A 24,503-nucleotide genomic window follows, 5' to 3' on the forward strand; every position below is an offset into this window, starting at 1 on the left:
ATGATGATTAAAAATTAAGACTAGTTTTAAGAGGTTATATTTAGAGTCAGATTCTGATTTCACTTATCAGATATAGATCTGTGACAATACAACAGGAATTTAAATAGTTCTCAAAATCTTATCTTGTCTCTACTCATTTAAAGTGTTGTTTGGCTTGCTCAAAGTTTGACCTAACTCCATTTTCCTCTCTTAAAAATAGTAAATTGGTATTGGATTAAATCAAGAAAGAATACCTGACCTGAAAATGCCTACTTTTTTTTCTATAGGTCAGCTTACCTTCTACTCTTTCAAAAGTATTTGATAGCAAGAGATTTTTAAACAAGAACACAACAAAACTAAACTGTTTACACAGTGACCTATTAAAATTTCTGAATCCCCAATGAAGAGACAATAATTTGGAAAATTAGGAAAAATATTACACATGTACTTGGCTCCAATTATAATCACCGTAATATAAACTGCAATAAATTAATTCAATCATCATAGCCTTAGCTGAAATTTCTGTATCATCTTATTTTGGTTCTCTTAAGTTTTTTCAAGGCAATAGTGCCTTTGGGCTTATTTTTTTTTTTTTAAGACTTATTCTTCCTTTTTTCCTAAGTAGTTGTTTATAACTTGATTGAAATGTCTACCTTCCTATCAGTTTATTTAGAAAGGTATATATATATATATATATATATATATATATATATATATATATATATATATATATATATATATATATATATATATATATATATATATATATATATATATAGAAATGCATATATTAAAAAGTATTTAATTGTCTCTATTCTTTTTGGACACTATTTTCCTATTGTCTTGTTGCAGCTGAGAAAGTGGATATGATTGCGGGGTCTTCTAAGATGAAGGGATTTTCATCTTCAGAATCTGAGAGCACCAGTGAATCCAGCTCTTCTGACAGTGATGATTCAGAAACAGGTTAGATCCAGCTTATTTAAAGGCTTCCAATCTTGACAGGCCTTCATGTGATCAATACAAATGTTTTCAATGTTTTCTTGATACTACTTTTCAGAGGATGATGATAATAGAACAGGGACAGTAAGTAAACTGTTAACTCTTTGTTTGTGAAAATAGAAACGTGAAGTCTAACACCAGCCCCCTGACAAATGATTTCTCCCTGCTGCCAGCTATAGGTCATTTTTTATAGATCATTTTTCTTAGTAGCCATCCTGCTTGTTAGAGAACTCCTAGATCGTGATGATCTTTTTTTTTTTTTTTTTTTTTTTTTTTTTTTTTTTTTTTTTTTTTAATTTGTCTTACATAGGCTGGGAAAATAATGGCTGTTCTGCCTACTTCACAGAATCATTATGATGGTATATGGTCAGTCATACAGCCCTATATTATAAACATGAGCTAATCGTCATCATTAGGGTAATGATCAAAGTATGCCTGCTGATTTTAAGTCTGGTGTCATTGTCTTAGAACATTGGTACTAGCACTTGTGGGGGTGGAGGGAATTGCCATCATAAAATGCTTGTTAAAAGTAAAAGGGTCTCTGTACAGATAATATTATCTGTACATCCCAGAATCCTGTCCATTACTTCCATCCCTCCATTTCACAATGGATAAACTTAAGGCCAAGAGATAACTATAGCAATTGTTTCAGTAGGGCTACATATGGCAGGAATATATAAATAATAAGTGATTCCAGAGTAAGTGACAAGCTCCAGGAGTAAGGAATGTATTTTGTATACTTTTAAGTTTAATCTTCATTATTAACATTTTTTTCTATCATTTTATTAAGTTTATACATTAAGTTTAGACCCTGATTTTGTGGCATGTGCAAATTTCTGAGGAATATATGCTCTCACTAAAAATGTAAGCATCAATTCTCACAAGCTCGTTCAGCACACTGCTTCTGAATAAGTAGAAATCATTTGTATGTACCTGGACACTGCCCTCATTCTCATCAGGCATTTCATAGGCCACCAACTGCCCTTCTTTTGCTGTCTTCAGGTCTTGAGCCACTAAACTGGGTTCAGCCTTTGCTTATAGCCAAGTGGAACAAGGTAGTTTCTATCAAAAGCAAACCATACCACTCAGATCTCTATGTATGGGTGTTTCATGAAGATTTCAACATAACTTTGAACATACAGTTCAACATGTAGTTCAACTTAGTGGCCTTAGGGCAAGAGAAGAGCTGTCCCCCAATTGGTGAATTCTTCATTCTGGATAATCACTACTATAAATTCTTAGTTTTTAATAGTGTTTTTATTATATTGTTTTCTTTTTTAGTTTATTTACCACAAACCATAAAATAAAAGAATTTCCTTTTATTGTTGAACAGCAGAAAAGGATTGTATAGCAAACCATGAATGTCTTATATAGAGCATGCTTTTATTTTTAAGACATAAAATAAACTCAACATGTTGCCATAAACAATTGATACATAACTTCAGTGAGACTCTCATTGTTTGCTAGACAAGCCTTCTTTTGTGGCTCTATTGACTCCTCAATTTATTTCAGATTATTTCAAACATTTTTCATCTCTCAATCCTAACCAGTTCCTTGTAGTTTGATGTTAATATAATTAACCTAACTTCCTGCTTCACTGGCAACACTGAAGCCAGCAGACATGGATTGTTTCACTTCTCTTTCATTTCTCACACTTTGTCAGTATCTTTGCTATTCTTCAATCATAGATATTTTCTCCTTTTCAGAGACTAATTCCTTTGATTCATTTCTTTCTGACTCTTATAGGGATTTCTGATATTCATTTCCTTTGTCTTGTTTGTCTTCAATGTTTTCGCCACTGGCTTCTTATCATCTGCCAAACTGTTTTTCCAAAACTTCCTCTGTACCTGATGCTTCCATTTCTCATTGCTCACCCTTTTTTTTCCAACCTCTTTCATTTTATCTTAATTTATCCCTACCATTTTACTGAAATTGCCCTCTGACAAAATTCATAATTTCCTTTTCTATCTCCATTCTTCATGACTTCTGCAATTCCCACATTCCTGACTTGTAAAATTTCTTTTGCTAAATAGTAATAGGTCATATAATTTTCACTAGGATTATGTCAGTACCTTCCTCATTAAACTCTGCTTCTAGGCACCACTCCTTATTTATCTCATTTTAATAGATTTCATATGATAACAATTCTGTGCTCCAGAACTTTTGCTTGAAAATGAAATACAAATTCTTTAGCCTCACATTTAAGGTCCTCCACAATATGACTCCCACCTACCTTTCAGCCTTATTTCAAATTATTCACCTCAAATTCGATTGCAGCCAAGTTATAATGATAGCTGCCCTCAGATTTAACATTCAGTCTTCCATTTCCCTGTATTTTACAAAGCCACGTCCTGTGCTTGCATACTACCTTATTTCTAGCCCTTAAAATCTTTATTGGGGTCCATTTCTTAATAGGAAGCCTTTTCTCATCCTCCATCTTTCATCCATTTGTTTTCTGTTCATAATTCTCCCTGTTTTCCTTGTGTTGTATATGCTGTATTCTTTGCATGAAATTTAAGCTCTTTATTCAGGACAGGCAGAGAAAGTTTTGTTAGTGATTCTATATTTTCTTCTTGGCACACAGCAAGAGGTTTTAAAAGCTAATTGTTAACATTATAGCACAACCAAAATACCACATTTTGCTGCTTCTTATATCTTCGCTTCTCCATTGACTGAATCATCTTAATGTGTGAACAGAGGTGTTTCTCAAATTTCTACTGTCAGCCCTTTTCTCTTTTTTACATTATCTTGCTATTCTCATTCACACTTAATGTGTCAGCTACTAACAAATAGCTCTGTGACCCTGAACAAGTTAGTCAACCTGTCTGCTTCAGTTTCTATTAACTATAAAATCAGAATAATAGTACTGACTTCACAGAGTCTTAAGAGTATCAAATGAGATAATACTTGCAAAACTGCTTAGCACAGTGCCTGGCACATGGTATATGCTATGTAAATGTTAATTGTCTTCCTGCATCTTTTTCAAGGGAAATAGGAGGAGGACAACAAATACCTCACATTCTGTACATCCAAAACTCTGTTCATTACCTTTACCCTTAAAGCTGCCGTTTTTAGCTTCTCTTTCCCCTGGTTATAGCTCTGATAATATCTTTCACTTTGGGACTATAATGATAACTTTTTTTTTTTTTTTCCCCACTTTGTCAGTTACATTTCCATTAGATTTCAATATCTCCCAACTTCATCACTTCTCATTCCCCTTATAATCCATCTTCCTCATATCTGCCAAATTGATACTCTTAAATCACATTGCTCTCCTGCTCAGGACTTTGCATTGATTTCCTATTACCTTTGGGGGTGGGGGATAAATACAAGCGCCTCTGATCAGATAAGAGAATATTTGTGAATCACTTAGCACAATGTCTGACACACAGTACACAATTAATGCTTATTTCCTCTTCTCACCTTTCCGATCTGGCTCCCACTTATCTTTCTAGATCAATTTTACATTATTTCCCCTCATATGTATCGTGTTTCAGCCAAACTGGTTGATCTATTATCTTATACATAACATTTCATCTTTAAAAAAGCAATTCCCCATTCCCAGAATGCTCTCATCCATATTTTCTTCGTTTTAGAGTTCCTAAGCTTCTTTAAAGATTTCGGTCAAATATCTCATAGGCTATATCTTATGGAAAAATTTTTCTTCATTAATATCACTAGTTAGTTCTCGGCTCCAAAAGAGTTCTTCTCTGAGTCTCATTTTCCTCATCTATAAAATAAAAGTGATGTAATAGATGACATTAATATTCCTTCTTTCTTAAGTCTCTTATCATTGTCTCTTTTATCAGTCCGTCCACATTGTTTGAATAGCCTTGGTGCTAGAGATATAAATTTCTGGTCCAAAGAACCTCTTATCTCTCAACAGATGGCAAATTGGGCATCATTGATACTTAATGTTACCATTTATTTTGGTGAAATACTCCTTAGTAGATGTGAACATTGTATATATTAAGTCAAGTCAAGAAGCAAATCTCAGTGCCTATACTATGTAGATTGACATGATAAGCATATGTTTTATTAAATATTTCACATCTGACAATACTGTGATAGATCAAGAAATACAATTAGGGGGAAAAAATGACAGGTTTCTGTGGTCGGGATTGTGAAATCAAATTTCACCAAATTCTGTACTTAAGTCAGTAAAATGCCATTGCTTTTGGATCTGCAAATATGTATTAGATTTTTATGGGTCAAGTTATGTCTTCATCATCCCTATGAAATTAATCTTCACAAGACATGCCCTTATGGGTCTTAATTCTTAAATTTACCTATTCCTATGAATGATATTAAAGGCCTTTTAGGCTCACCAGTAGATGGAGTCCTTGACAAGCATTGGAATTATTTGTACTATTTAAAAGCTGTGCTTTTTTTCCTCAAGGATTATTCATGCTTTTTACTCTCTACTCTTAAGTCACATTTAGGCATTGAAGATCTACTTTTTGGATACAATTAACATTTTTAGTATTACCTGATGTGTTGCTCTTATTTCTAGCCAAATCTTACATGAATTTTTATTCTCACTTTTCAGCACCCATATTGTTTCTAGTAGTTCAAACAAAGGAAAAGTCTTGCACATATGAATTATGTAGTATATTCCTTCTCTGAAGGACTTCAAAATACTAAAACCTTTCAAATCTATAATCAGCAGGATACTTGATCATTTTTTAAAATGCATCTAGTAAAGGTTACGGACAATAGGCATAAATGGTTTATTGCTAATCTGCAATTCCAGGCACTTCGTCTAAGTGTTAAAAATATACCTGATTTATGTTCCTTAGAATTTTGCCTTTGTTCATTTCTCTGAAGTCATATTAAAAAAAAAAAAAATCAACTTTGCTTTTCCTTAAATAATGTTTTTCGTGGAATAACATTGTCCCTGCCTTTCCAGTGCCTCTTTAGTTGGCATTGAGTTTATCTTTCCTACCTTCTTAGTTCAATGAAGACTTTTGCTTTCCATCAGGGGCAGGGAAGGGGAAGGAATTTGGCAGTTTATGCAGAGCTCTATGGCTGCTGCTAGCACAATTTTTTTTTTTTTTTTTTTTTTTTTAAGAAAGGGAAAGATGATTGTGCAATAAGTAATCTGAGAATCCTGGGAACAGCTGTCCTGGTTTGTGGAGGACAATGAGATTTATGATCTTTGAATTATCTTCAAAATTCCAACAGCTTTTGCACTGACATACTGGCTGCCTTGATGCCCATTTTCTCTCTTTTTCCTGGATTACTTTCCCTATTTGGGGCTTTTATAGCTTTTGGCCATCTTAGTTTGTCTTTGGAGGGCTTTTTCATATGCATTCTGCTTGCTTGCTTCTATAAGCAAATTTCATCATTTGTGTAGTCGAGTTATGCTAGCCCAGCTTCTATCATTGCTGATCCCAAGGCAATTCTCATTGTACATGTATCATCCAAATGGGCACCTCATGTAGCACAAGATGGCATGCTTTAATATAAATCCCCTCCTTTTAAACTAAGCTTCTGTGTAAACCCAGTTGTAGTCTTTTCTAAATAGAAATTTTTAGTTAGAAATTTTCTCTCCCTCCATTTCTTTCTTTTGTTTAAGAGTTTCTTTCTAGATTGGAGCTAAAATTCCTGAAAGGAATATTTTGTCTCTTAGCCTAGGGGTCAGCTTAACTAACAAGGCTCCCAAGAGACAGATCATTAATTTTAGAAGGAATAGAAGTACAAAATGGGATGGGAGGAGCAACCTATGCTGAGCATCTCTTGGCAAATATAGACAAGAGTGAGTGGAGCCCGATTACTCTGTAAAAGTAAGAGATTTCTAATCAGGTTTAAATCTCTGATTTGGAAAGCCACACACAAGACATAGTCAGTGGGAAGTCTTTCTCACCTCAATTCTTTTTCCTACCAGCATGAATGTCATTGGACAACTTTACCACATCCTTCTGAGCCTAGTTATTGCCTTGATGTGTGCTTGTTTATTTAATCAGATGTGAAGCCCAGCTCTGCTAATATAGTAGCAGCAGGGTTGTTAGAATGCATATTCCTTCCTATGTCTTTCCCATCAGATGCTTTTCGACTCTCTGGGGTGTAACAGTCTGACAGCTTTACTTAACCTATGGTAACTGGGGCTTCCTGCTAATGAGTCAATGAGGAGGTTGACAGCTTGATGACCTACTCTTGGCTTTCCATTCCTAATGTATTGAAATTCAAGACTACAGAAGCAAAAGAGGGTAGCTGTTGTAAATTTGGATTTGCTTTTCTTTAGGGCCTATCAAGAGAAGATTTTTCCCCTATGGAATTTATTTTCTGCTTTCAAGTCTCATCTTACTTTTCCACCAAAGTTGTGCTTTCATGCAGCATTGAATTCCAGCTTTAGCAGAGATGGGTAAAATTCCCAAGAGAGGGGAATAGCACTAACAATCTTTGAAATGTTGAATCCCTGCCTTCCCCTCCCCCATTACACACCCATATAACAATCTTTCTGTGGCTCTTTGATTCAGAACCTTGTTTTCCACTTGTTTCTAAAGATATATCCTATTCAACTTCTAACCCAAACTTATTATGCTTTTTCACTCATGTGAAAAAGCCAGCAGTGGAGATAGGGAGGGAAATATTGACTTCTCATCTCATACTGAATTTTATGTTTGTAGGATGCAAGCATGATCTAGCTATTTTCATTATCTGCTTTCCTTTTCCCACGGGGTTGGTAGTTTGAACAGTGGAAGGAGTTAGAGAGGGATTGGGGCCTGGAATAGGGGATTTGGACTGGGGGCAGTAGTGAAGGAGATTTTTAATAGTTCAGGGGAAACATGGAATTCTTGATGTTTTGAAAAGATTTGAACCAAAAATACAGCAAGAAGACATAGTAGGTTCTTACTAAAAATCCATCTGAAATTTCCCACCAGCCTGAAGAATTTATAAAAATTCTGTTGCTTACCCTCTTAAGGTGTGTGTGTGTGTATGCGTGCGCACCCCATCTGTGGTGGGCATTTTGCTTATTGCCTATTCAAAAAGATTGCTTTTTGGGAAAGAATGAAATCCATGAGGGACGAGTCGGGGGTAAGAATTGGGGGAGTGGCCTTCCCCTACTAAAAACTAAATCAGAGTGGTGTGTTTTTTGGCTTTAGAGCCAGAAGGGAGTTTTGTAGTGTTTTTCAGAGCAGACTGCAAAATATATTCACCTCACCTCTTTCGTTACAATGTAATCTATCTTTAGAGCTTGATTTTCCTGAGCTGTGTGTTCTCCTAGGATAATGTCATCCTCTTAAAATATTCTTAGTAGCAGTTAATCACTTTGGAATTAAATATGACAAAACAGTAGAGGGAGGCACTAAATCATATATAAGAATCATTGTAGATCACATATTGACTTAGAAAACCCCATATTAACAATACTTCCCACTATATTTTAATGTAGCTGGGGTCTCATTCATGAGGATTGGTTCAATGTTTGACATCTGAATAGGGATAGGGATTCTTAACCTCTTCAGCTTAACTTTTTTTTCCCTTTTCAGAATGTTTTTAAATTTAGCTACATAGAATTGCAAAGGAAATTAATCACATCAAAATACAGTTCTCAAAATACTTTTTTTTTTTTTTTTTTTTTTTTTTTTTTAAATAAAGTTCATAGACCAGGGGTAGCTAGGTGGCGCAGTGGATAGAGCACCAGCCTTGAATTCAGGAGGACCCGAGTTCAAATGTGGTCTCAGACACTTAACACTTCCTAGCTGTGTGACCCTGGGCAAGTCACTTAACCTCAGCCTCAGCAAAAATAAAAAATAAAGTTCACAGACCCAGATTAACAAATTTTGTTAAATGGCTATAGATATATAACTTGTATTGAATTGCTTGGGGTAGGGAGGGGAGAGTTTGCAATGTAAAAGTTTTAAAAATAACTTTAAAAATTGTTTCTACATACATATATATCGGGGGAAGGGGGAAGAGGAGATAAAATGACTGGACAGTAAGGGAACTGAGGATACATATATACAAATATAAGCTTGGCAGTACCTGAAAGAAGAGAGAGACCTGGATTTGTTCAGATGGAGTATTACAAAGACAGATAAATGGTGACTATTGTTTAACATTTAGAAGTTGAAGACCCAGATTAGAACTCAGCCCAATTACTGAGAACAATAATTACAGCTATTGCCTCATTTATAACTAGTTTTATATATTCCCAGGGTTATTGTTTTTTTTTTTCAATTTACTAGCCTAACTCCTTAATATTTATTAATAATTACCTTCATGCCTAATTTCATAATGCCCTCAAGTCTCATTCAAACTTTTGATATTTCTTTCATACATTCCCTTCAAAAGTTAAAAAAGGGCAGCCTGGTGGCATAGTGGATAGAGCACCAGCCCTAAAGTCAGGAGGTCCTGAATTCAAATCTGGTCTCAGACACTTAATACTTCTTAGTTATGTGACCCTGGGCAAGTCACTTAACCCCAATTGCCTCAGCAAAAAAGACAACTTAAAAAAAAAAACCATTTCTTGCTATGAATATATGTATGTATGTAATACACACACACACACACACACACACTCAGAATATATTTCAAATGTTTTTCTTTTAATAGTATAATGCTGCTTTAAAAAATTGTATATACTTTAGCTTTTTTTAAGCAAAATACTAGGGTCATTCTAATTTTATGTTATTTTAAATAGTAGTAGAATATACAGAACTTACAAGTCTTCTCTCCCATCTTAAAAGCCTTATTCAAAAAACCTGACAGAGACAGAGACTAATAATGGAGAGAGAGTATATATACACATATTAAAATATCTGTACTGCAGAAAGTATTGTGGTGGGTGGTAGGCTTTAAGAAAGGTACAAACATAATACCATTTTTTTCTGATGTCAAAGAAGGATGGACATAAGTACCTCAGAAAGCCATAAACAAAGCTGTGGAAATTCAAGAAAATGATTGGTCAATATTAATAAATACTGAATGGGCAAGTCCTTGTGCTCTTGGAACTCAAGAGCAAAGGAAGAAGACTGCACCCAAAAGAAAGTTAAAGGAGCCTGGGGAAAGAGGGACAATATTCAGTGGGACAAAAGAATCCAAATCCAAATGAATATAGCCTTGTGGATAATGAAGACATGGTTGGCCTCATAATGCTCTTTAAATAAATAGAGGCTTTAGGAGTTCTTTGCTCTGCTGGCCTTGCTCTCCCATCAAGGGGGGGAAGAGGGGCGGAGCAAAGGTTACAGAGAATACTGATGAAAAGTGAGTAGGCTGTTATAGGATGAACTTTCCCAATGTTTCTGTGAGCAGAGACTGATTTATAGGATAATAGCTATAGAGCAGTTTTTATGAAAATGGAATAGCACTTCATTTAGCAACTAATTTTTTAAGGTATTTTTATTGCCAGGTATAGTAACATGTTCCTATAGTCCCTGCCAAAGCTGCTAGATTTCTTCAATACAGAAGTTGGAAATCCCATCGGTTGTCCACCTCAAGCCTAGCACACTATAGCCCCAGGAATAGGGAGATACCAAGTTGCCCAAGGGGAGGAGCAAACCAGCCTATGTTTGAAACACAAACATAAAAGGGCCAATAAGCACCGAGTTTAGGAGCTAATAAGTAACTGCTACACTTGCAGCCTGGATAAGATAGAAAGCCCAAGTCTCCCTCCACTTCTCCCCAAGAATTAATTAAAATAGTATAAAGTAGGTTTCTGTTGATTTTTTTTTTTTTTTTATTACTTGCATTTCATAATGTATCATTTCTAAAATGTATAAAGAATTGACTGAAATTGGGACTTGGACAGTGACTGCTTGTCATCATTATTCTACAGTACCATTGTAGAAGACACTTTTGTTCAGGGATTAAGTGTGTGAAAATGGCCAATGTAGGACTAGTTTTGAGAGTCTTGGGATTTGATGAAATAGATACTTTCTCATTGAACCCACCATCACCTCGGGAGATAAACAGAATATGTGAAGGGGGAAGTAGCTTGTCTAGTGTAGTATGATTTAGAGGATTTAGAGATTCCTGAAAGAAGATTCTAGAAAGAAGCAACTACTGCAGCAGCATCACAATCCAAATCCAGCTTTACTATATCCGTTTCCTTTGCTTTTTATACCATATAATAAAAAACATGCTGACTAAAATAATTTTGAATATCTACATTTATCTCTTAAGTAGTGCTGTTAGCAAGTAATTTCATATTTATAGACCCATCTACTCATTTTCAGAAATGAACTGAGTTGATGTGTAGATAAGAATAAAAATATGGACCTGAAAGGGTTTCTGACACATGAAATTAAACCTTTTTTTTTTTTTTTTTTTTTAATAAGGAAAATTAAAATTCAGATCAAATTAATATCCAAGGGCAGAAAAATAGGGTCACAAGCAGGATTTGAACTCATAATTTCTATCTACAGAGCCATTGCTCTTGCTCTTTTCCCTTCCCATTGTACCAGATGGTCTCAAGGTTATATATTGAGTGACAAGAAACCAGATTTTCTGACTCATAGTTCAATGCTGTTGTAACTTCAGTCTTGAAATAGTAGGTAAAATATAACTTTTTTCTCTATGTCTTATATAGTTGGTGTTTAAAAGAGAATGTTCAGTTTCCTCCTCTCGTTTCATATTTACACTTTCTGTACATAAATTGTTTTATTTACTTTGAAATATGGTTCCCAAAAAAATGGTTTTAGGAGGAAGGCTCCAGCAAAGGCATCAATTTCTTCTTTTGAGTCCACAAGAAAGCATTTTCACTCTAAAAATAAATATCAACCCTTTTATGGTCTTGAATCCAGCATCTGATGAGAAAACTTTAAATGTCTCATTCATGTGAATGGGGTCGGTTTTTGTAGTGTATTATTAAATGATGCATTTCAGTACTCTTGGGATTCTGTTTTGGTCCCCATTTCCTGTAGACTTCTAAAGTTTGCTTTTAGCTTCAGTAAGGTTAATTTCCCAGTATCACTGACAAAATATTTCTATAAAGATCTGTCATGCAACCTTGTGTCTCCCATTTGCTATTTACAGCTTTTTTTCTCATTCTGAAAAGTGTGTCCACTAAACTTCCTCACAGAAATCCATGTTTATGTATCTTATTTGCAATCTACCCTCATTCTACACTTCCCCATTCCTCAAGTTCTCAAAGCACCTAGTGCTTCATTAAACCTGTCATTTCCTGGCACAGCAAAGAACTTGTTCATGTTTTCAATATTGAACACCCCAGATAATTCTAGTAGGTGAACCTGTCTTTGTGTTGCCTGTAATAGATCCCCTCAAAGTGATCTACTGATTATTGAAAAGGAACTAGAATCTTACGATGTTGCTTCTTCTGTGCTACTTTTTCTAGTTTCATGAATTGTTATAATCTTCAACATGAATTGCTAAAACTAAATTCTGTTTTACTCTGTCTTCCAGATAGACTATTTTCAGTTTGCTTTTTGCCTGGGTAAAATGCTTTTCTACTGCAACTCTGTTTTATGCCTTAAATATTCTCATAGAATTGGGATTAGGAAGCTGTAGTAGCTAGTGAATTTGTTTATTTTCTCTACCCTTATGTTTCCATTTTCTTTTAGGAAATAGTTTTTAACAGCTTCTTTCATCCCTTTCCTACAAAGTTTAATAATCTACCCAGCCAACTTAGTTCTGCATCTGTATTCTTCTTCCCTTTTTTCCATTGCACTCTCTTCCACCATTTGGAAAGCCCAGCTTTTCTGCAAGGGTTTATTTAGTGAGAAATTTCTTTTTGTTGTCACCTGAGATTTCTGTTCACTAAATATTTTTGAATGCCTGCTATAGTCCTATGACAGATAGGTAAAATACTTACCTCTCCTTTTCATGTAGTCCAATCTCCCTTGTATTATAGGTATTGACTTGTTTTGTTTAAAAATTACTATGAAAAGATGGGTTAGTGAGCTTTTATCCGAGTGCCAGAAGGGTCTGTGACATAAAAGAAAGGTTAAGACCCTTACCATAGCCTTCTTTTTTTCTGATGTGGCCATCACCTGGGTTAAAAAAAGAATCTTATTACAGCACTCTTTTTACCCATTTATTTTTGTAACTGAGTATTACTTTAGTTCCAGTTAGACTAGAACCCTTATTTTTTGAATCTCAATACAAGACTTTTTTTACCCATTTATTTTTATAACTAACAGAGTATTACTTTGTCTTGATCCTGGTGAGAACCGAATGTTGATATAATCTGAAGTATGTATTTTGGTGTGTGTTTGTTTTAACTGAGGCAATTGGGGTTAAATGAATTGCCCAGGGTTACACGGTGAGGAAGTGTTTAGTTATTTGAACTCAGATTCTCCTGACTTCAGGGCTGATGCTCTATCCACTGCCACCTATCTGCCCCTAATCTAAAGTTTGTAATGTTAAAAATTCAAATAGCTTACCATGGAATATTGGAATAAACATATTTTACCATTTGGGTAGGAAAACATCACTGGCATATTTTTTTAAAAATTTGATGTCTTTATTTAAAATTTACATCAGTCATGTGTCAATACTGTCACCCTCTTTATTGTGTTCTCCCTTGTGACACAGCAAAGTTAAGCAAAAAAAAAAAAAAAATTCTATACAAAACCCTGCCTCATTTGTTTTGTTGCAGTCATTGTATTATACTGTTTGATAATTTTCTTTTAAGAAGAGAAAAAAGATATAGGCTCTATACTACATTTGTTTTTCTTTCAGCATTCCATATACATACCAGGGTAGTCTTAAATGCTGGTGATTATTTAGCCATTACATGGGCATCTAGTTTTTAATCCTTTCATATGTCTTTAATAATGTCTTTAATATTTATCTTCTCTTTTCTTTTCTTACTGCCATCACTGTATCCTAAGTAAATTCTTTGTTCAAGATTAGATTACTAGAATAACTTGGTCTCCCAGATTTTTCTTCCCTATTCATTCTCTCCTCCATACTGCTGCTAGATTTTTAAAATATATCTAACTTGGATATTAAGCTGGTGAGACCAAAAAGTTTAAATAAGGGAACAAATAAGGAGAAACAAAGACAAATTAGAATTAGATTGCAGATAGTTTTATATGCAAGGTTTACAAAAACCCCATATTTTCCCCTTAATCCTCTGGTTGCCTTCTTATTTACTACTGGAAAAAAATCTCAGAACTTGAAAGAGTCACAGTTACCAAAAAAAAAAAAAAAAAAAAAAAAAAAAGCTTCCTTTCCACTTGACAATACTTTATTATGTTTAATGATAGCTATTATGTCCTTCAGTTATTCTTAAACTTTTTTCCTCTGGCATTTGTGACTTGCCTGAACAGGTTCTATTTTATTCATGAACTCAATCTTAAAACCCAGAAGTTACACGTATAGCTAGCTTCAAGTTTACATTGGACTTTTTTTTTTTTTTTTTTTTTTTTTATCAAGACTCTAGTTCTCTTAACAATGTTTCCATGTACCTCAGCTTTTAAAAAAGCATTTAGATTATTCCATTGGTGATTTCTATTTCTGTTTCCTGAAAGACTTGTTTTTTAGGCTTCTTTACTGAAAAATAGGGTCACAAGCAGGATTTGAACTCATAATTTCTATCTACAGAGCCATTGCTCTTGCTCTTTTCCCTTCCCATTGTATATTATGACCTAGGCTTGTCTGGGGTCCGTGTTTTCTCTACTCTTTGACGGTGTTAACTTTATGAGCCTCTCTGATTAATTTTCTCTGTTCAGATGATTCCCATTTCTGTATGTGTAACCTTAGTTTTCCCTCCCCCCCCCCCCCCCTTGGGTTCATTTGTATATCTCCAACTACTTAATGAATGTTTTATAAACATCTCAAACATGATACATACAAAATGTCTGTCTTGGGGTAGATAGGGCAAATGCTCAGAAATGATTTTTTTTCTGTTTTCTCTTCCCAAGAAAGAATAACCTTTATGTTGGAAATGTAACAATTAAATTTAACATAACAAAGAGCTGATACCTCAGATGAGTGAGAGAGGACCCCTGCCTTCAAGAAAGTCAGTTCAACTGACTCAGATAAAAGATATTCTCAGGTCCTGAAAGAACTGGCAAATGTTATAGATGAACCATAGTGGGTATTATTTGAAAGGTCATGAAAAGCATTAGTGATTCAAGATTGTAGAAGGGTAAATAGTGTCCTGAACAGAGAAGAGAACAATCTGCAAAGTATAGATCATTGCTTAGATTCCTAAGGGAAAAAATTTTTTAAGGAGTCATTAAAGAGATTATTAATGAACAGCTAGAAAGGAAAGTATTTATTATAGTTAAATCAGCATGACTTCTTCAATCACAGGTCATGCCAAAATAACTTCAAGATTATTCATAATAGTAAGTGAGGGGGATGTCTTGGATATAGTGTACCTATATTTTAATAAAAATAATTAATAATTAATTAAAAGAAAGCCATTAACCAGGATACAAAATTAAGAAATCTGATTTCTAATTGAGAAAAGATGAGGGACTCAAACTAGGAAGGAAAGAGTGAAAAGCTACAATTCCCTAATCAGAAAAAGAAGTTTCCTACTTCTCCTAAGTGTCTATATATAATTCAAAGTACATGGAAACAAGTAACTGATCAACTAATATAAGGCCAGTTTTCAGATCAGACATATGGGTTGCTTGAGATATATAATTAATTTGTGTTTTTTGTTTGTTTTTAATTGCTTTTTATTTACAAAACATGTGCATGGGTAATTTTTCAACATTGACTCTTGCAAAACCTTCTGTTCCAACTTTTCCTCTCCTTCCCCCGCCCCCTCCCCTAGATGGCAGCTAATCCAATACATGTTAAATATGTTAAAATATATGTTAAATCCAATATATATATACGTATTTATACAATTATCTTGTTACACAAGAAAAATCTGATCTAGAAAGAAAGAAAAAAATCGGAGGATAACAAGAATGTAAGGAAACAATAACAGAGTGAAAATACTATGTTGTGGTTCACACTCTTTTCACATAGTTCTCTGGGTGTAGCTGATTCTCTTCATTACTGAACAATTGGAACTGGTTTGAATCATCTTGTTGAAGAGAGCCAAGATGTATAATTAATTATAAGAAAATTCCTTGCATTAGTTTTTGGATCTGCCCGGGTTTCTGGTTAGTCTAATCTAGGCTCTTAGTTAAAAGTCTCTAAGGAAGAAGAGTTGGGTCCAGCTTCTGAGTCAGGCAAAGCTAGATAAAAACCGTGCAATAAAGTTTTCTTGAAAGACAGAAATTAGTCTAAGAGCCATCATTAAATAGAAAGGGAATTAAGTTAGCTCCAGAGTTGAGTAATAAGATGGAGTCAGTATGGTTTATTTAATTCCCACAGCTAATAAAGATGCTATTCTAATCTTAATTCTTTCCATATCCATTCACTTGCCAGATCTTGTAATTTCTACCTTCATAGCCTCTCTGTCCCTTTCTTTCTGCTTACTTCTCTCTAATTGATCTCTCAGTGCTAGACTTGCATGACGTCTGCCAGGGAACCTTATTAATTATTCAAGAAAATCATGAAAAGGTTTATGAAGTAGGTGGCAACTTGAATTGGATTTCAAAGGATGGGTAGGAATTTAAATAGTAAACGAGGGAAAGGAGAGTCTTAAGGCTAGGTAAAGGAGCGCCAAGTATATTAAATTGACATCCATTTTTACTAGTGAATGGGTGGTAATCGAGGAAAAGGCTAGAAAAGAAAAGTACCACCAGGCTATACAGAACACTGGGCTGGGAACTGAAGGAGATAAAAGCAAAACAGAAGACTTTCTTTGTTTTTGGGTTTTTTTTTTTTTTTTTTTTTTTTTTAAAGAGCTTGATGTCTCATTGGAAAGATAGAACAGTGGCACAAAACAAGAAAAACAGACTAGCAAAGCAGTGATAGGTTTAAACACAGAGTTCAGAGAAAGGAGAGTTACACCACCTTTTTTGGAGTGGTTGTCCCACTTTATACTTGTGAAGACTTTTTTCCCTACCCAATCCAACACTATATTATGTGGTTTAGGTACCTCCCACACATGATATTCCTTCTATTTATATGTGTGAATACATGCCTACATGAATATGTGTGCTTCCTTCTACTCTCTCCTCATTTGTACTTCATAGAATTCTTTCCTTTAAAATTCTGTAAACATAACACCTTATACATGAAGGTTTTTAAAATTCCTCAGTTAAAGGTGCTTTTCCTCTGTTCCCCACATTTAACTTGAATTTATTTTGTATATGCTAACTTACATACAGACACTAATTTTTTGCTGGACTATTCTTGAAGCATTTATTTGGGGTTGCTTGAAACATAGGAGTAGGACCTTTTGGTGAAGTGGTTTCCTAAATTCCCTCAAATTTAATCTCATCCTAACTACTTAAGCTTGTGCCTCTTATTCCTTAAGCATATTTTACTTCCTTAGTTCTGTTTTATCATTGGTTTCTCCTTTTTTTTTGAACTGTATATGATCTGAACTTATCCCTTTGTCCTACAGTTATAACTTGCTTTGTTTTTCTTGCTTTGTGTGCCAAAATGGATGGTGGTTTGATACATTTGGCTCTCATCCCCCTAGATTTGATGGGCCTTTCTCTTTCTCCACATCCTTTGAAGTTCAACTCATATGCCACCTATTTGACAAACCCTTCCATCATTTTCTTAGATATTAATAAAGTCCCAGGCAGGTATTATTTTGTGTTGTATTTGTGTGTGTGTGTGTGTGTGTGTGTGTGTGTGTGTGTGTGTGTGTGTGTGTGTGTGTGTGTGATATCCTCTACTAGACTCAATAATTTCTCCTTAATATCTAGCCTATATGTTCTACCCACAGCAGCCCCTAAATAAAAAGGAATTGTTTTAAAGGATAAGAATGATCATTTCTGTAGCTTTGGCTTTAGTACTTTGTGGATATAATTTCAAACACCTGAATTTGAGAGGTAATAATGGGATCTTTCACAAAAGTACTCCATTCCTTATTCTAGCATACAAATAACCTGGGTTTCAAAGCCCTTGCCAGAAGTGAAAAGAGTCCTGCTATGCCCTTCCTACCTTAGATAGATTTTTTAATGCCCAGCAGTAGAGGGTTTGCTTTTTACCAGGTGATAAATGTTTTCTAAACACAGCAACTCATTAAAACTATCTGCCATGGAGCCATGATTTATCTGCATTGATGGAGAAAATAACCCGTGTCAGTGAAATCTCAGCCCTATAGCACTGGCGTAAACAAAGTGGCAATCCAAGAGTGCTTTCTTTTTTAGGACCAATAATTCTAGGCTAATTATCTAAATTCGTTTCCATTTTCATATTATTTATGGTATAATAGTTTAGAGTAGCTCACTTACTTTTTAAAAATAACTTCTAATATTTATAGCTAAAATTTATTTCATAATCATAAAATTATAATTTTTATTATAATTTTTATTCTTTTAAAAATAGATTCATTAAAGAAAAGTAATATCCAAATAATTTTGTTATATGTTGAATTAATTTAAATATGTGGATGTAGAATTGGACAATGATTATTGACTTCTTGATTAGCTCCAGGAGTAGGCAGAAACAAGGTAGGTAGGCTAATCACACAGAGTATATCTAGAGAACATTTAATGTTACTTTTTGTAGTGCCAGAAACTAACTTCTAAGCCCATGTGTGTTTTGTTGTATGTTGCAATAAAAGCTCTAGATCTTCACTTATATGGATGTTAATGAAGAATGCACCATTTTTACACCTTGACCAGAGCATCAAAAATTATTTAAACCTTTGGTTCTTAATATATGATATGGTAGAAATATGCACAATCGAGCTATTGGGTTTCAGAAAGCTTATCTTCCAATGATTTTATAAGCATTTATTGTTCCCATTTTTAAAAACAAAATTATCTTTTATTTGCCTGATGTGTTTAACATTACAAACAGAAGAATCAGATTATTGCTTTAACATGTGTAGTGTCAGGTAAAATAAACTTTTTTTTTTTTGGTATGATAGTATATTTTATTTAAAAAAAAAAAAAAACTAACTGGTGGTTATCAGACTGATTTAAGTTCAATGGATACTTCAATTTGACCTTCACATAGCTGCCTTTTTAATAGTTTGAGATCAAGCACTGAAGGCATCTTTCTTCTGTTAGGTAGCTTTAGGTTTCCTCACCCATAAAAAGAAAGTAAGGGTTCTCTAAATCATATGATCAATTCCTTTTTCATTCTACTCATTTTTTTTCTTTCATTACTTTTCACTATCTTGTCACATGATACATTTGGTGGCCTTCTTCATAAGCATTATTTAGGCCTACCTGTGGACCAACTCCTGACTAGCAGCAATATGCCTAGTAGAAAGTTGGGTGACCTTTCTGGACTGTTGAGGTAACTCAAGAGTTATCTGGATGCAACCAAGTCTGCTTATTGTGTGGGTCAGAACTGCTGTATGCCACCTAGAGTGAACTAGATTAAACTGGAACTGGGAACTATTTGATAACATAAATAATAATAATAAGAAGATATATCTGAGATAACAGTCCACATAAGCTATTTATTTCTATTTTGAGTTTGATCCCCACTCATGGTAGGCCAGAAGATTTCTTATTTGTAGGCCTTCTAGAATTATCACTAATATTTATAAGGAAGATGGGTTTGAAGAAAATAGAATGTAAGTTTGGACACCCTGAGATCAACTGAGACTAAAGGGCGTATCAGTGGACAAAAATTTATTCATCAACTACCAGACACTATTCTCTGCATTAGGCATATAAATACGACAACTAAAACAGTCTCTTCTTCAAAGGCACTTGTTTCACTGGGTGAGGAAAACAATCTTTAGGACTCCAGACTTGTCCTCAACAGTTCACTCTTATTGGGAGTGTAGGAACCTTTCCCACTCTACCAGGAAGTAGAGGTAAAGTTGTGATCTGTAGCCTAAAACAGTGACTGGGGGTGGGGGTGGGAAGATGTTCTTTTACAAGGTTTTGGTTTTATGGTGGTTTGGTTGTTGGTTTTTTTAAGTCCCATGAGTCCAGCTACCCTATTCTGTCGCACATTTTTTTTCCTTTGGGTTTGAGAAGCTGTCTACTTTTACTTTGGTGGAGTCATTTTAGCATTCCTATTTGTCAGCTTCTTTCCTGCCCTTGCCATAGATTTATGAGGCCCTCTCAGAAGCAGCTATTTTATTTGACTTCCATGACTTAAGGAACTGGCTAACATAGGCAGGTATTTGGAGACCTTTATTGGGTTTGACACGTTTAAAGTTTGGAATAACCCTCAACATAAGTTTCCTTTGTCATGGATTTTTGGTCCTCGGAAAAGAGACTATAGAAGAGAAGTTAGGGATGGGGGGTGGGGAGGAGGACTTTAGCTGAAGTTACTGTGTGGAGACTACTGGGCTCTACTTCTGAACGGGGCCTGAACAAGGAAGATGAGAGTCTTCTCTCTGTGGCCCATTTTGCCACCTTCTTGGGCCTTTGTGGAAATAAAAGAAAGGGGGGTGGAGGTGGGGAACAGATTCAAAGAGGAATGTGAACTAAAGGGGAAGGAACATTTTTTTTCCTCTGGTGGCAATGACAATTGTGTCATGTCCTAAATCCTTGGTTAAGTCTCCCCATCTGGTTTTCTGAAAGCCCCCCTCTGTCAGGTGGCCTAATAAGATAATGATTGTGATCTTTGGCCATTTTGTGTTCAAGCCTTAGCCTCACTCATCCCAGCAAGTTTTTCTCTTAGATAAACCCAGTGACCTAACATTTTTACTGAGTGCTTTGGCTCCTATCTTAAAATACACTACCCCACACCTATACCCCAGCCAACACTCAGCCAGAGACTTACCTTCTTTTCTTCTCTGCAGAGATGGCACCAAAATCCAAAAAGAAAGGGCATCCTGGACGGGAACCAAAGAAGGTAAGTGACTGGAAATGGTCCATCTGTGTGGATAAGAAACCTTTTCTTAGATTTCTGGAAGGAGGGTTGCTGTGATTCCTCTGCCTTTGAGGATGCATGTCTTGCAATATATTCTGGACTGGGTTGAATACCAAGCTATTCTTGGCTTAACTCTTTACCTGTTAATATCTTTTTCTTAGCACCACCATCACCACCATCAGCAGGCACCACAACAGCAGCCTCCGCCACCGACGACCCAACTGCCACAACAGCAGCCCCCAACCCAGCAGCCGCCACCACCACCACAGCAACCCCTACCACCTCCAGCCCCTCCATCAATCCCTCAGCAGACAGCCCCACCGATAAAATCTTCCCCACCTCCCTTCATCCCTGCCCAGGTGCCAGTCCTCGAGCACTCACTCCCAGGGAGTGTCTTTGACCCCATCACCCACTTTGCCCAGCCAATCATACACCTCTCCCAAACGGAGCTGCCTCCCCACCTCCCCCAGCCACCTGAGCACAGCACTCCGCCTCATCTCAACCAGCATGCAGTAGTTTCTCCTCCAGGTAAGTGAGTAATGGAACAGGAGGGTGAAAAAGAGAGTAAAAAGAGTTCCCAAGGGGTCCTATCATAATGGTGCTACCCATAGAACCAGCTTGCTAGTAAGAACTTACTCTTCTATAAAGTGTATTAACCAGCAGGGGAGAAAACAGGAGGCATAAGTGATTATATGTTGCCTGAAGTCGAATTTTTGTTCTTTTCTTCCAGCTTTGCACAATGCTCTGCCCCAGCAGCCATCAAGGCCTAGCAATCGAGCTGCTGCCCTGCCCCCCAAGCCAGCCCGTCCCCCAGCTGTGTCACCTGCACTCTCTCAGCAACCCCTTCTCCCTCAGCCACCTATGCCTCAACCACCCCAAGTCCTACTAGAGGATGAAGAGCCACCTACCCCACCTCTCACTCCCATGCAGATGCAGATATACCTACAACAGCTACAGAAGGTGCAGCCAACCACACCTCTCCTCCCTTCTGTGAAGGTGCAATCCCAACCTCCCCCTTCCCTACCTCCTCCAGCCCATCCTTCTGTGCAGCAACAGTTGCAGCAGCAGCAGCAGCAGCAGCAGCAGCAGCAGCAACAGCAGCAGCAGCACCAACCCCCACCACGGCCCATGCACATGCAGCCCATGCAATTTCCTCCCCATATCCAACAGCCACCCCCTCCTCCCCAACAACCAACCCACCCACCTCCGGGGCAACAGCCACCGCCACCACAACCAGCCAAGCCTCAGCAAGTCATCCAACACCATCCTTCACCACGGCACCATAAGTCTGACCCCTACACAACCAGTAAGTGGCAAGTAAGGGGAGTAAACATCATGGGAGATGTGCAGTGGTGCTTAAGAGTAAAACTAATATCAAAGCTTTTTTTAGGTTTTCCCTGTGACATAGTCATGTTTCTTGATTATTGGACAAGTAATTCTAGAACACCTGTGCAATGTATACTCTTAATATGATCCATGAGTGTAAATTATATGGACTTGTGGAATTTTTTTCTGGAAGAAGATAAGCATAGAACATTCCAAGTTGGACAACACACAGCATGTAAGTAGGTAGACTGGAAATTAAGCTAAAATATAGGGGTTTTATATATAGCTAATTAAAGACTGATGAGAATAAGGAAATTGAAATTGAAATCAGAATATGAATGCTGGGTTACAAATCTCTTTGTGATCAGCAGGCTCATCTGTGAGGTCTGTTAGGTTTCTTCTTGTAAAGAGCAGCAAGTTAGCCAATGTAACAGAATTATAGAATACATGGGTATGAAAACTAGAAAAACAGAAGGGAGTCAGTGGGGGTAGAGTTTTAAATGCCAAAAAAGACCATTTTATATTTAATTGTAGGTGTGAATATAAGACTGACATGATTAGGCCTGCACTTTATTAGGAAAATTTTGTTTTGATTAGCCCAAAAGGTCATTTCCGGTTATTGGCATATGAGTATGGGATGATGATTAGGCATTATAAACTTTGTATATTGACTTTAGGTTTTTTATTTTCTGAATGGAAAAAGAAAACTTTTGACTGATGATGTAAATCAGACCCAAAGTGAGCTGCTTCATGATAATTCAGGCTTATTAGAACAGAGCTACTCAGTCCAACCCAGAAAGGAATAAAATCTGTAAGGAGGTAACAACCTGAGAAACATTGAGACAGCAAAGTTCAGCAGTTTCACAAAAACAAAATTAAACTTTTCTCATGGTTTATCAGCAAACTATAATGCATAATGTAAAGTGAATGTATAGAAGTTGAAACTCTTAAAGAATGCCACTGGGCCATTACATTTTTATGTATTTGAGACTCACAGAAAGGCTTCTGATCATGAACAGTTGGTATATTGTCAGTTTTGTAATGTATCACACCTTTTCTCTGTCTTAGAATTTTACAGAGGGAATTCTCTACTTGGTATAAATTAGATTAAATGACCTCTGAGCCCTCTTCCGTCTCTGACAATCTGTAATTCTACCACATTCGTATTGAAACCTTACTTACTGAAATGTTTGCTAATAATTGTCATCTGCCCTATAATTTTTTTAATCTTATTTTAATGATTTTATTAATTTAAGAAAATGTAGTTGAATACTGCAACAAAAGTAATAGCTAGGAGTATGCTCACTGTTATTTTTAAATTTCAATAGTATTATGTTTTTCCAGTTACATATAAAGATATTGCCATTACATTCATTTTTGTAAAGGTTTTTAATTGCATTTCCCCCCCTTCCTTCATTACTTTTCTCTTCAAGACAGCAAGCAATCTGTTATAGATTATACATGTATAATCACTTTAAATATATTAGTTTTGTTGTGAAAGAAATATCAGAACAGAAGGGAAAAAGCGGTTCCCAAAATAAATGAACATAGCATGTTTCAATCCACATTCAGTCTCCACAATCTCTGGATGCAGGTGGCATTTTCTATTCCAAGACTATTGTAATTACGTTGGATCACTGTATTGTTAAGAAAAGCCAAGTTTCATAGTCGATCATGACCTAATCTTGCTGTTACTGTATACAATTTCTTGCTTCTCCTCACTTCACTTAATGTCAGTTGATGTAAGTCTCTCCAGGCTTTTTTGAAACCAATCTGTTCATCATTAGAACAGTAGATATAGAACAATAATATTACATGACATTCATATATCAATTTCCCAATTGATGTGCATCCATTCAATTTCCAATTCTTGCCACCACAAAAAAGCACTGCTACAAAATATTTTTACATGTAGATCCTTTCCCCCTGTTTTATGATCTCTTTGTGATACAGATCCAGGAATGAGACTGCTAAATTAAAAGATATGCACTGTTTTTGTAGCCCCTTGGGCATAGTACCAAATTGTTCTTGATAATGGCTGGATTCAGTACACAGGTCCACCAACAATACATTAGTGTTGCAGTTTTCCACATCCCCTCTAGTATTTATCATCTCTTTTCCTGTCATTTCAGCCAATTGATAGGTGTGAAGTGCCTAAAAAGATTTTTTTTTAAAATCTGCATTTATTTAATAATGATTTAGAGCATTTTTTATGTGACTATAGCTGGCACTAATTTCTTTATCTGAGAATTATTCATTTCCCTTGACCATTTATCAAAGTGGGGAATGACTTGTATTCTTATAAATTTGACTTCGTAATATATTGTAGAAATGACTTCCTTGCAATTTGATTTACAGCTGCCATAGGGTACTCAGAAGCCAAGGAATTGGCTTAAAGTCAAGGATTAAATCAA

At 35.7% G+C, this 24,503-nt stretch overlaps 1 protein-coding gene across 3 annotated transcripts in view; it reads left to right on the forward strand.

Annotated features, from left to right (window-relative positions):
- Positions 1-24,503, forward strand: part of BRD4 (bromodomain containing 4) — a 139,755-nt gene that overhangs the window by 108,054 nt on the left and 7,198 nt on the right. For all 3 annotated transcript variants that reach the window (XM_074306630.1, XM_074306638.1, XM_074306647.1), the window contains 4 exons: positions 832-942; positions 20,693-20,745; positions 20,925-21,291; positions 21,494-22,069. In XM_074306630.1, the coding sequence (XP_074162731.1) occupies positions 832-942; positions 20,693-20,745; positions 20,925-21,291; positions 21,494-22,069 (1,107 nt within the window). The remainder of the gene's footprint in view (positions 1-831; positions 943-20,692; positions 20,746-20,924; positions 21,292-21,493; positions 22,070-24,503) is intronic.

This window comes from Sminthopsis crassicaudata, chromosome 1 (assembly GCF_048593235.1).
Source record: "Sminthopsis crassicaudata isolate SCR6 chromosome 1, ASM4859323v1, whole genome shotgun sequence".
Taxonomy (NCBI): domain Eukaryota; kingdom Metazoa; phylum Chordata; class Mammalia; order Dasyuromorphia; family Dasyuridae; genus Sminthopsis; species Sminthopsis crassicaudata.